Source organism: Panulirus ornatus, chromosome 11, assembly GCF_036320965.1.
Source record: "Panulirus ornatus isolate Po-2019 chromosome 11, ASM3632096v1, whole genome shotgun sequence".
Taxonomy (NCBI): domain Eukaryota; kingdom Metazoa; phylum Arthropoda; class Malacostraca; order Decapoda; family Palinuridae; genus Panulirus; species Panulirus ornatus.
The window spans coordinates 36,712,641-36,725,150 of NC_092234.1; the positions used below are offsets into that span (position 1 = coordinate 36,712,641).

At 46.5% G+C, this 12,510-nt stretch overlaps 1 protein-coding gene across 1 annotated transcript in view; it reads left to right on the forward strand.

Moving 5' to 3' along the window:
- Window positions 1–12,510, forward strand: part of LOC139751404 (glucose dehydrogenase [FAD, quinone]-like) — a 112,623-nt gene that overhangs the window by 38,547 nt on the left and 61,566 nt on the right. Inside the window, 1 exon segment of the mRNA XM_071666791.1 lies at window positions 6,195–6,400. Within this exon segment, the coding sequence (XP_071522892.1) occupies window positions 6,195–6,400 (206 nt within the window).

A 12,510-nucleotide genomic window follows, 5' to 3' on the forward strand; every position in this document is an offset into this window, starting at 1 on the left:
CGTCAGTGCCAGTCTCCTGGTGAGGTCCCCGTCAGTGCCAGCCTTCTGGTGAGGTCCCCGGCAGTGCCAGCCACCTGGTGAGGTCCCCGGCAGTGCCAGCCTCCTGGTGAGGTCCCCGGCAGTGCCAGCCTCCTGGTGAGGACCCCGGCAGTGCCAGCCTCCTGGTGAGGTCCCCGGCAGTACCAGCCTCCTGGTGAGGTCCCCGGCAGTGCCAGCCTCCTGGTGAGGTCCCCGTCAGTGCCAGCCTCCTGGTGAGGTCCCCGTCAGTGCCAGCCTCCTGGTGAGGTCCCCGTCAGTGCCAGCCTCCTGGTGAGGTCCCCGGCAGTGCCAGCCTCTTGGTGAGGTCCCCGTCAGTGCCAGCCTCCTGGTGAGGTCCCCTGCAGTGCCAGCCTCTTGGTGAGGTCCCCGTCAGTGCCAGCCTTCTGGTTTTTCTTACACAAGACTGGTCGATATTGGAACAAATACGTCTTAATCATATGGCGTCTGTGGACCATTGAAACTTTGGAAATAATGTTGTGGACAAGATCGGGATAATATAAGACTTTTTCATAGGTTCATTAAGAATAAACTGTCAGATAAAGAACACTTAATAAGCATAGAGTTCTCAGAAGGAAGACTTATAGTAGATTATGCAAGGATATGCAAATAACTGAAAGTTTAAAAGTGTTTCCACAATGGAAGACTGTGTGATGGAATGGTGGTGAGGTTTTGCGAGGACATAAACACAATACCAATGGGTCCTGATCATATGTTAAAGCTGAAGATGAGTGCGGCTGAAGATGTGTGCAGCTGAAGATGTGTGCAGCTGAAGATATGTGCAGCTGAAGATGTGTGCAGCTGAAAATGCGTGCAGCTGAAGATGAGTGCAGCTGAAGATGTGTGCAAGTGAAGGTGAGTGCAACTGAAGATGCGTGTAGCTGAAGGTATGTGCTGCTGAAGATGTGTGCAGCTGAAGGTTGTGCAGCTGAGGATCTGTGCAGCTGAAGATGTGTGCAGCTGAAGATACTTAAAAAAAGAAAAACTGAATGTGGAAAGAGGTAAACTAGGAAGTGGATAAGGACTAATGTCATACCTCTCTATAAGAAAGAAGATCGAAAGGAGTCCAGTCCCCCTGAAAAATGTGGTGTGTAAGGTGCTGGAAAATATGATCAGAAAACAAATGGATAACTTTCTGCAGGGGAGAAACTACCTAAGTGAGAGGTTCAAAGTCTTCACGAAATGGAGGTCAATGTGTAACGACCTTTTAAACTTCTGCCAGAGAAAATACTGGAGGATTGTCTCTATTTGGACTGTCAGAAGACTTTGAGTAGACTGGTAAGAAGTTGGATCTTCAGGTAGGAATAAGGAGGAGACTCCCTGGATATCTGGGAACAAAGGACACATGTCAGAGGGCCCTTCTCGAAATGGGCTGAGGTCACCAGTGGCGTGTCACAGGGATATGTCCTGGGACCACAACTCTCCTTGATCGTTGTCAGTGACTTGGCATGACGACTGGACCCTACATGAACGTTTTTGCGGATAATGCTAAAGTCATGAGGTTGATAAAGAGCGAGGAGGATTGTGTCACCGTAAAAAGGGACCTTGTCAAACTCCAAAGTTGGTCTGATACAAGACCGATGATTTCTTAACACAAGTCTGAATACGCGCAAACACACAGTGTAAATAAAAGTATGCGATCATCAAAATTGGATCCTTTGCATTGAATCTGGCAAACACTCAATCAACTCATCCGCAGAAATCACTCCTTTCCATTCATCATGTCTGTACCAGCTCCGACGTGGGTAAACACGATACATTTCAGGCATCAACCACTCGCTCTCTGCAACTCCCAACCGCACACAATAATACCCAACACTTACTTGCTCTCAGCTTACGACCGTAACCCCGGTGGTTATAATTATACAACAGTCTATGACTTTGTTGCAATGTTCCGTGAGTTTAACCTGTCCGTCACTTATCGTAAAAGTTGGACAAAATTTGCAATATTTCGATCGCTTCCACACTGATGACGGAGACAGTAGGCAATAAGCCTGGCCAGTTAAGGGGATACGTAAGACTACCAAACTCGACTCAGTATCATTATTCACTCAGTAATTAGTGATAGTTGGTGTTTTAGTGATTATTGTCCACATTTCTATTTTTTCTATTCTCTCTTTCATAAAGTAATTGCAGACAATAAAGAATTTTCTTCCTTCTATTCTTTATTTTACTATCTAAACCAATTGGTTTAACAGTATCTTTCCTGTCGTTATTAATCCTTCGTGGTTTTTGCTGCAATCACTGACTGGCTTTTGATGTACTTCACCGCCAAGTTATTCGCGTTTTCTACCAGTTCTTTGAAGATATTCACTCGTAGCGTCTTTGTTGTGGACATTACGTCACTAGCCGCTCTCTGGTCTTCCTCGTAAATCCTCACCCCGCGGTCTTTCTCCCCGGCTGGTTCTCCCACGCTGGAGACTTTCCATTTCCAGTTGCCGCCGCCCGTGTGGTCGGCGTCAACCTCATCTGAATGACAAACTATTGTGCAAAACGCTGCCATAGTGGATGGGAAAGTCTTATAGCCGGCTGGTTGGTTGGTTGGTTGGCTGGCTGGTTGGTTAGGCTTTAGGCCTATCAACTGCCAGGGTCATGAAGTCCGTCAACGTAAGCTACATCCACCAACCGAAAGATAATCAACACCTTCTTCGTGTGTTGAAGATGATTCTACGACCACAAACCCTTGTTACCAGCACGGACGCCACGTTGCCCGGGGGAAAGTCGTAAACATTACAACCCACACGTCTGAGGTGTCGATAAGTGTTCAACGAGATGCAACTAACGTTCTCATTTCTTGTTTAATGATGATTGCAAATAACCGAAGACGTGACTTAACATCATCCACAAAACAAATACGTGCATGACGTCCCGGACAACAGTAGAGGGAAATGTAACATTCACTGGTGAGGGAAAGATGGAAGAGTTTAACACAGCCTCTCAGCTCTTATCGTGCACTGTTTTACATCTCGAGCACGACGGTACGACTCCGAGAAGGGCGGTACGACCCCTGAGCACGAAGGTACGACTCATCAGCACGACGGTACGACTCCGAGAACGGTGGTACGACCCCCCGAACACGAAGGTACGACTCATTAGCACGACGGTATGACCCAGCCTGAGGTATGATGGACGTGGAAGTTACCGGCGTGGTGAAGGGTCGTGTTCTGGAGGGGTTCTCCCCCACGTAACACACTGGTAACATTGAGTCATCGAGTTACTCAAGCGTTCAACTGTTCTATAATGATTAACGGCCGCTGACGTAGTGAGAGTCACCGCAGGTAGTGATAATTTTACGGATCTTCTCCACTGATGAATGGAAGTTAAGTAGTGCGTGAAGTTTACGTTGATAAAGCCACTCATGCTGGACATGTATGGTCACCAAGATATTGTCAAAATGATCACATTTTTCACAAGTAACACTTACGGTCGCCATGATACATAGAGTCAGTCATCACCAGGATACTGACTGTTATTGATGGTCACCAAGATACTGACTGTTATTGATGATCACCAGGATACTGACTGTTCTCGATGGTCACCAGGATACTGACTGTTCTCGATGGTCACCAGGATACTGACTGTTCTTGAGGGTCACCAGGATACTGACTGTTCTCGATGGTCACCAGGATACTGACTGTTCTCGATGGTCACCAGGATACTGACTGTTCTCGATGGTCACCAGGATACTGACTGTTCTTGAGGGTCACCAGGATACTGACTGTTCTTGAGGGTCACCAGGATACTGACTGTTCTCGATGGTCACCAGGATACTGACTGTTCTCGATGGTCACCAGGATACTGACTGTTCTCGATGGTCACCAGGATACTGACTGTTCTTGAGGGTCACCAGGATACTGACTGTTCTCGATGGTCACCAGGATACTGACTGTTCTTGAGGGTCACCAGGATACTGACTGTTCTCGATGGTCACCAGGATACTGACTGTTATTGATGGTCACCAGGATACTGACTGTTCTCGATGGTCACCAGGATACTGACTGTTATTGATGGTCACCAGGATACTGACTGTTCTTGAGGGTCACCAGGATACTGACTGTTCTTGAGGGTCACCAGGATACTGACTGTTCTCGATGGTCACCAGGATACTGACTGTTATTGATGGTCACCAGGATACTGACTGTTCTTGAGGGTCACCAGGATACTGACTGTTATTGATGGTCACCAGGATACTGACTGTTATTGATGATCACCAGGATACTGACTGTTATTGATGGTCACCAGGATACTGACTGTTATTGATGGTCACCAGGATACTGACTGTTATTGATGATCACCAGGATACTGACTGTTATTGATGGTCACCAGGATACTGACTGTTATTGATGGTCACCAGGATACTGACTGTTCTTGAGGGTCACCAGGATACTGACTGTTATTGATGGTCACCAGGATACTGACTGTTATTGATGATCACCAGGATACTGACTGTTATTGATGATCACCAGGATACTGACTGTTATTGATGATCACCAGGATACTGACTGTTATTGATGGTCACCAGGATACTGACTGTTATTGATGGTCACCAGGATACTGACTGTTATTGATGATCACCAGGATACTGACTGTTATTGATGGTCACCAGGATACTGACTGTTATTGATGGTCACCAGGATACTGACTGTTCTTGAGGGTCACCAGGATACTGACTGTTATTGATGGTCACCAGGATACTGACTGTTATTGATGGTCACCAGGATACTGACTGTTATTGATGGTCACCAGGATACTGACTGTTATTGATGATCACCAGGATACTGACTGTTCTTGAGGGTCACCAGGATACTGACTGTTATTGATGATCACCAGGATACTGACTGTTATTGATGGTCACCAGGATACTGACTGTTATTGATGGTCACCAGGATACTGACTGTTCTTGAGGGTCACCAGGATACTGACTGTTATTGAGGGTCACCAGGATACTGACTGTTATTGATGGTCACCAGGATACTGACTGTTATTGATGATCACCAGGATACTGACTGTTATTGATGATCACCAGGATACTGACTGTTATTGATGGTCACCAGGATACTGACTGTTCTTGAGGGTCACCAGGATACTGACTGTTCTTGAGGGTCACCAGGATACTGACTGTTCTTGAGGGTCACCAGGATACTGACTGTTCTTGAGGGTCACCAGGATACTGACTGTTCTTGAGGGTCACCAGGATACTGACTGTTCTTGATGGTCACCAAGTGATTCTTTTCAATGTCGGTCGCTACGTTACTGCTATTATTGATGGTCACCAAATATTTCTAACACCGATGGTGACTATGTTACTGTTATTATTGATGGTCAATAAGTCATTATTATTATGGTCACCAAGTTCATATTATTATTGATATTCACCAAGTTTGTTATAGTGATGATCACCCACTGCTGATACTGATGATCACTAAGTTATATATTTTGGGTAAAGATGGTCACTATATTCTTCACTGTCAGGCTGACGGTCATCAAATTATTCATTGATGACACTGACGGTAACTGGGTTCCTCACTGTCGAGACTGAGGGTCAAGACAGAGGGTCAAGACTGTGGGTCAAGACTGAGAGTCAAGAGGCATTTCATTAATGATCCTTGTATTTACCAATATCGATGGTAACAAGGACATTCACGGTTAAACTCGGTGATCACCAACATATCATCAATCATCATTAACATATGGATGTCATGTTATTCAGTGGTCATATTGATGCCAGGTGACAGACAGGGAATCCTGGAAGTGTGGAGAGCAAATATATGAAATCTGGCCGAGACTGATAACGAGTGGAAATGCTGCTGTTTGAAGATGATGCGGTGTGACTGTACCCTGTCGCGCCGTGGCACAGGAGGCCCGGATGGAGGGGCAGCTTTGGTAAGAGAGTATTCACTGGCTGAGGAGGCAGTGTGAGGTGCCGCCATTAACCAGTGTAAACCATCCATTTCCATGTGTTTCGTTTACGGTAGTTGTTCACTACGACACTCGAACACAGACGTAACCTGACGCCATCTTTTACGTGCCATGTTTGGACAAACTCAGCTCGACCTTCACCTCGACTCACCTCTGACCTCTCCTCCTTCATCTCTGGCCTTACTTGACCCACTCTTTCTACCCCTTCCTTGCCCCTCCCCTTCCTCTGGACGCGGCAGTGGGCGGGGGCACGGCGGGCTGTGTTCTAGCTGCGCGACTCTCGGAGGTGTCGGACTGGAAAGTGCTCCTGCTGGAGGCGGGGTCGGCTCCACCCCCGGAGAGTCTGGTGCCGGGCCTGAGCCGAGTCTTCTACTTCCCCAGCGGCGCCACCTGGGACTATCGCCTCCACCCACAGCAACATGCTCTCAGGAACTTCGTCAACAGGGTAAGTCTCTCTCCACCTGTCTCTTCTAATGACCTGACTTTGGTGTTCACCTGCAGGGAGAGGTAGCCAGGCTACCTGCAGGTTAACAAGCACGTAATCACGTACAAGCTTGTAATCACGTACTATGTAGACGAGTTGATGCACACGCCAGTAAAAGCCTTCATCTCACACACACACAACGACGATTGTCTTTGTATATACCACATCAGCCATGCACCAGCACCACAGGTAAGTCCCCAACACAAAGCCTACAATCAAGACCTCGCTGCTCAGGGTAAATGTGGCGGAGACTTTCATTTTCAGACTCGGTTATAAGGCTTCATAACAGCTCTACCAAAGTTGCTCTCTTCAGGCAAATGACCATGAAAGCTATCATGATCACGTAGGTAGGCACATCTAGCGAGTTGAGGGCGGACAATCCTCGCCAGAACGGCTCCAGCTCTGCACTTGGGCGGAGAGAAATGGTACAAAGTAAACATATCCACACGTGCCACGGTCGGGAACCTGGTACGTGGGAGCATAACAGACTTGAACAATATAGTACATAATACCATTGTCATCTGGAGGACTGAGCCAGCAAACTGTGTGGACGCTGTACCCGGATGTCGTCAGCCGCTCATTCCGTGGTCATGTAGCGTCGGTCTATAAATACCAAGTTGTTTGTGAATGAGCAGATAATTCTCAAGTAATGATCGTCCAGTTGCTCCAGGGGATCTGTGGTTGCGATTTATGTCCCGTGTTTGGCTGTGCTACCAGACTTTCATTCATGATCTAGGGACGTCTTGTAAACGACACCACTGTCAGACATTTGTCTGCCTCTGTTCCCTCGTAAAGTATGACATATTCTGATCATAGTTTCCTTATTACTTTTATATTTTACTTTATGTTTCTGAGGTTTTCATATCAAATGATTTGCCAACAATCATGATGCAACAGTCCAAGTTGCTTGAGGAAACCGTTGTCTTATAAAACGTCCACCAAACTTCCTTGCGGTAAACACTTGTCTTTATCTATGAGTGGATGATAAAACCACGAGCTATGCAGCGACCAGTGTCTGGGGAGAAGGTGGCAGCTCTAGTGTGTGTGTGAAGCAGTTCTGGAATTTCATTCTTGCTATGTCGCCATCGGTGTCACACCTCCCCAGATGAGTATGTCCTTTTTTTCTTTTATGGATATGGTACACTTTCGTGCTATAATCATTAGAGCGTTTATAGATCAGTAAATTGGCTATAGAGACAGCTACATTAATGGCTGAATTATATTCATGATGCTCAATACATGGACGATTAGGCCAGAGCACAAAATGAAAAATGATGATGTAAACAGCGCTCGGTATTAGTCTGAACATAAAAAAATTTAAGATATGAAATATCTTAACTTTCACACATACTGTGACACTCTCCCTTTGAACATTTATGATTCGCACCTTCGGTGTCTCCAAGACTGGAAGATCATTCTCAGAGCTTCTGTATGCACATGAGTCATGGCTAAGAAGCGCTTCGTGAATCAAAGACCGAAGTAGAAATCATCTCGAGACCTGGAGCCCCGTCGAAGTGAAGCTGGTCAGGGAAGAAGGCGGACAGACAATCTAAAGACAGGGGTCCGTTTCAAGATAAGGCCAGATGAAACTTCAACATGAGCACTTGTCGTGTACCATCGTTCTAGCAGGAAGTCTGCTTTTTGGGCCACATCTCACAATATATCACTTAACTTAGATAACTTTTCTTTCATGTCACTGAAACGTGAGTCGAGAGGCTGACTGGCTGGCCAGTCTCAAGTATCTCAACCTGGGGTTTGACCCACGCGACCAGTTGCTGTCGTTAGTGTAGCGACCTCTGGCAGTGGTGTATGCTCATGACACACCATGAGTATTAGGAGTCCTCTTTCACTCGGATGTTAAGGATGTCTCCCAAACGTCGTGTGCGTCACGTCTGCATAAATATGAGATGGTGCTGGACTAAGAACACTAGTCCGTCGTAAACTCGTGCATAATTTCGTCTTGTAACCTGTCTTGTTGACCTTGCAACGTGAAAAAGATTACAGACAGGACTGAGTAACACACTGAACTGAACCCATCCCATGGGCTAAGTTGTTGAATTTGCTGTCTGTCAACTGCTGAATAGTATATAAGCCACAGAGTGTGGCAGACACGGATATACATCATTGGAAACTTCGAGCCGATTGTGAACACTAGAGGACCTTCGGATTCTGTGATCCAGACTAATCTGCCTATAGGTGAAAGTAAGCTAACGGACAACACAGATGATTGTGGTAGACGACAGTACACCCTGAGGCCCTGGTGTGTGGCGCCCGGGGGCGGAGAGGTTGGACCAGGCGAGTGGTTCCACTGTATATAGATGGACCGACCTGCTCTCTAACTGGGAGGTTCTCTCAAACGTTCGTCTTGATGAAGTCTGGTATACAGTAGTTGTATTGCTACATACGTTAAGTGTTTCCTATATCTTTCTGTGGACGGCACCGGTCACGGATTAAAGTTCTCACGAAAGCCATTTTTTATATGAAAATTACAGAAGGCATGAAGAGATAGAAAAGTATGGAGACTATTGGTAATATGAGGGAGTACTGGACGAAATGCAAACCCTGTCTTCCAGGTGACTGAAACTGTAGCCTCCAGTGTCTGCAAAGACTTCTCGCAAATTATGAGATAATGCACGCGCGTGTTTAAACACTTATGTGTAAAGACACACTTGCGTGCGTGTAGACAATGATTCATTCTTTTTTCTGCACAGTTTCTGTTTCACAAGACTGTGGTCAGGGATGCCAACATGTGAAGGACATCTACGTATGCTGCGGACCTCAGCTCAGGTCTAGGGCCTCTGGTGTGGCCAGAGTGAGACCCCAGGTTTAGCGTGTGGGAGGAAGGCTACCCGGCCAATGACGACATAATGGTGTGGCCAGAAAGACCCAAGGCCTAGTGTTAGGGAGTGTGGCTATCCCGCTACTGAAGAGATATCGGTGTGGCCAGAGACAGGAAACTGTGTGAAACTGTGTGTTCATTAATACACTCCCGGTTGTTTTGTACGCCTACGATGGATACCTGCAAGTAATGAGCAGCCCCGGGGGAAGCGTCATGCCTATGGTACACGCAGCTAACTGGCTAAGGTACGGCCATACGATGTACAACACGGAAATTCTACCTAGGCTGGCTGGAAGATGCATCTCATGGTTCTCTGAATGTCATTCCTGAAGGAGAGAGAGCTCCTGCCTGCCACGCTTTTAAATGTGCGAGTTACGTCTATCCTGGAGAGATTCCGTATCAAGAGTTAGAGGGAGAGAGGGTTTACCGTGCCGCCAGTACACACACCGTCGCACGCCAGACTTCCAGACACAGTCAGTGAGGAAGACCTTTCCTCTAACATAATGTGGCGCCTACGACAAAAGGCCATAAGTTATGTGTTTCGCCGTGTGTCACACTGCCACCGTAGGTCAAATCTCTACCACACCGACACCATAGGCCACCACCACTGTGGGTTACATCACACACCGCCACTATGGGCCACCACCACTGTAGGTCACATCACACAAGGCCAATATGGGCCACCACCACTGTGGGTCACATCACACACGGCCACTATGGGCCGCACCTGCTCACATCAACACACATTGTACACTATAAATACCTACATGTAAAGACGGTATGTTGAAAAAATATATACTATGAAACAATGGCAATATATACACAAGCCTGATTGAATGATGAACAAGATTGTAATACGCCAACATCGTAAATTACCAAGAGAGGCAGAGTGAAAACTGTGGTCTTAGTTTCCACTTTGTATGTTTGGTCATGTACATTTAGCCTTCACATTTACACAATCCCACTGATATATATTCTATGGAATAGTATGAGATTTTGGAGTACATTATGAAACGTTATGACCTCATTGTAATATCATAGGGTTTTCCCTGAAGGATGTACGAACAAAGTTACTGGATATATGGGTTAGAAAGGCAGCAGCAGCAGCACCCATATCACTGAACTACTTTTCTTGTGGGTTATTTCTCTGTCATGACATACAGGGAGAAATGACTGCAATTACTCCTGTCATGAACTGTCAACAGACGGTGAAAGTCTGAAAAAGATCGACTGGGTTGTTTGCCACAGTTTACCACCACACGCCCCTACCCATGCGCCACTCACCAAGGCTTTCACAGAAGCGTCCTCTCTCGTATCTTCAGGCATCATATAAAGACTAAAACAACGACGGGTTTGGCTGTATTCGGTCTCTCGCCATTGCCGGCACCGTGTTCCTGGCGTCATCCACAATTCTGGCCCAGGATACACACACACACACATACACACACACACACACACACACACACACACACACACACACACACATGTTAAATGTTCTCATCTCAGAAGAATCGTACAGACATATGACAGTGCCTCAGATACGTGAGGGGGGGCGCGTCCCTTGTAGACTACCTGACCTACGAGGGAAACCTTCATCTACTGGGACACCATACTGCCATAGGCTATACGAGGAGACGCTCCACCACCTGCAACACCTTCCTTCACATAGTGGGTGACGCCTTCCCCTGGGCGGCCAGCCACACCCTCCACGGCCCGACGCGACGTCGCTCCGGGTTACAGACACTGCTACAGGAGCACTGAGCCTTTGCGATGGTTTCCCGCCCACTAGACGTAAGGAGCAAAATTCAGCTGTTTTCTAACGGTTGGTGGTAGAGTAGGTCAGTACTGTGCAACAGACGTGGGTAATGTTAAGTCCAGAATGACCTAGTCGATGGAGAAGCGAAGTTGTTACTGTCAGCAAGAAAGACTAGCAAAATTAATGACATACGTAAACACCGAATTTAAAAACCAGATTATACAGTTCATCTGTAGGGTCTCCATGACTGTGCCATGACCCATGCGTACGGCAACGATCTCTGTGATTAGACAGTGACTATCTTGGAGGCTAGCTAATGATCTTGCCGTTAAGGTAGTAGTGATCTTGGAGGCTAGCTAATGATCTTGGTGTCAAGGTAGTAATCTTGGAGGCTAGCTAATGATCTTGCCGTTAAGGTAGTAGTGATCTTGGAGGCTAGCTAATGATCTTGGTGTCAAGGTAGTAATCTTGGAGGCTAGCTAATGATCTTGGCGTCATGGTAGTGATCTTGGAGGCTCGCTAATGATCTTGCCGTTAAGGTAGTGATCTTGGAGGCTAGCTAATGATCTTGGTGTCAAGGTAGTGATCTTGGAGGCTAGCTAATGATATTGGCGATAAGGTAGTGATCTTGGAGGCTAGCTAATGATCTTGGTGTTAAGGTAGTGATCTTGGAGGCTCGCTAATGATCTTGGCGATAAGGTAGTGATCTTGGAGGCTAGCTAATGATCTTGGCGTCATGGTAGTGATCTTGGACGCTAGCTAATGATCTTGGTGTCAAGGTAGTAATCTTGGAGGCTAGCAAATGATCTTGGCGTCATGGTAGTGATCTTGGAGGCTCGCTAATGATCTTGGCGATAAGGTAGTGATCTTGGAGGCTAGCTAATGATCTTGGCGTTAAGGTAGTGATCTTGGAGGCTAGCTAATGATCTTGCCGTTAAGGTAGTGATCTTGGAGGCTAGCTAATGATCTTGGTGTCAAGGTAGTGATCTTGGAGGCTAGCTAATGATATTGGCGATAAGGTAGTGATCTTGGAGGCTAGCTAATGATCTTGGTGTTAAGGTAGTGATCTTGGAGGCTAGCTAATGATCTTGGTGTCATGGTAGTGATCTTGGAGGCTCGCTAATGATCTAGGTGTTAAGGTAGTGATCTTGGAGGCTAGCTAATGATCTTGGCGTTAAGGTAGTGATCTTGGAGGCTAGCTAATGATCTTGGCGTTAAGGTAGTGATCTTGGAGGCTAGCTAATGATCTTAGTGTTAAGGTAGTGATCTTGGAGGCTAGCTAATGATCTTGGCGTCATGGTAGTGATCTTGGAGGCTAGTTATTGATCTTGGTGTCAAGGTAGTGATCTTGGAGGTTAGCTAATAATCTTGGCGTTAAGGTAGTGATCTTGGAGGCTAGCTAATGATCTTGGTGTTAAGGTAGTGATCTTGGAGGCTAGCTAATGATCTTAGCGTCATGGTAGTGATCTTGGAGGC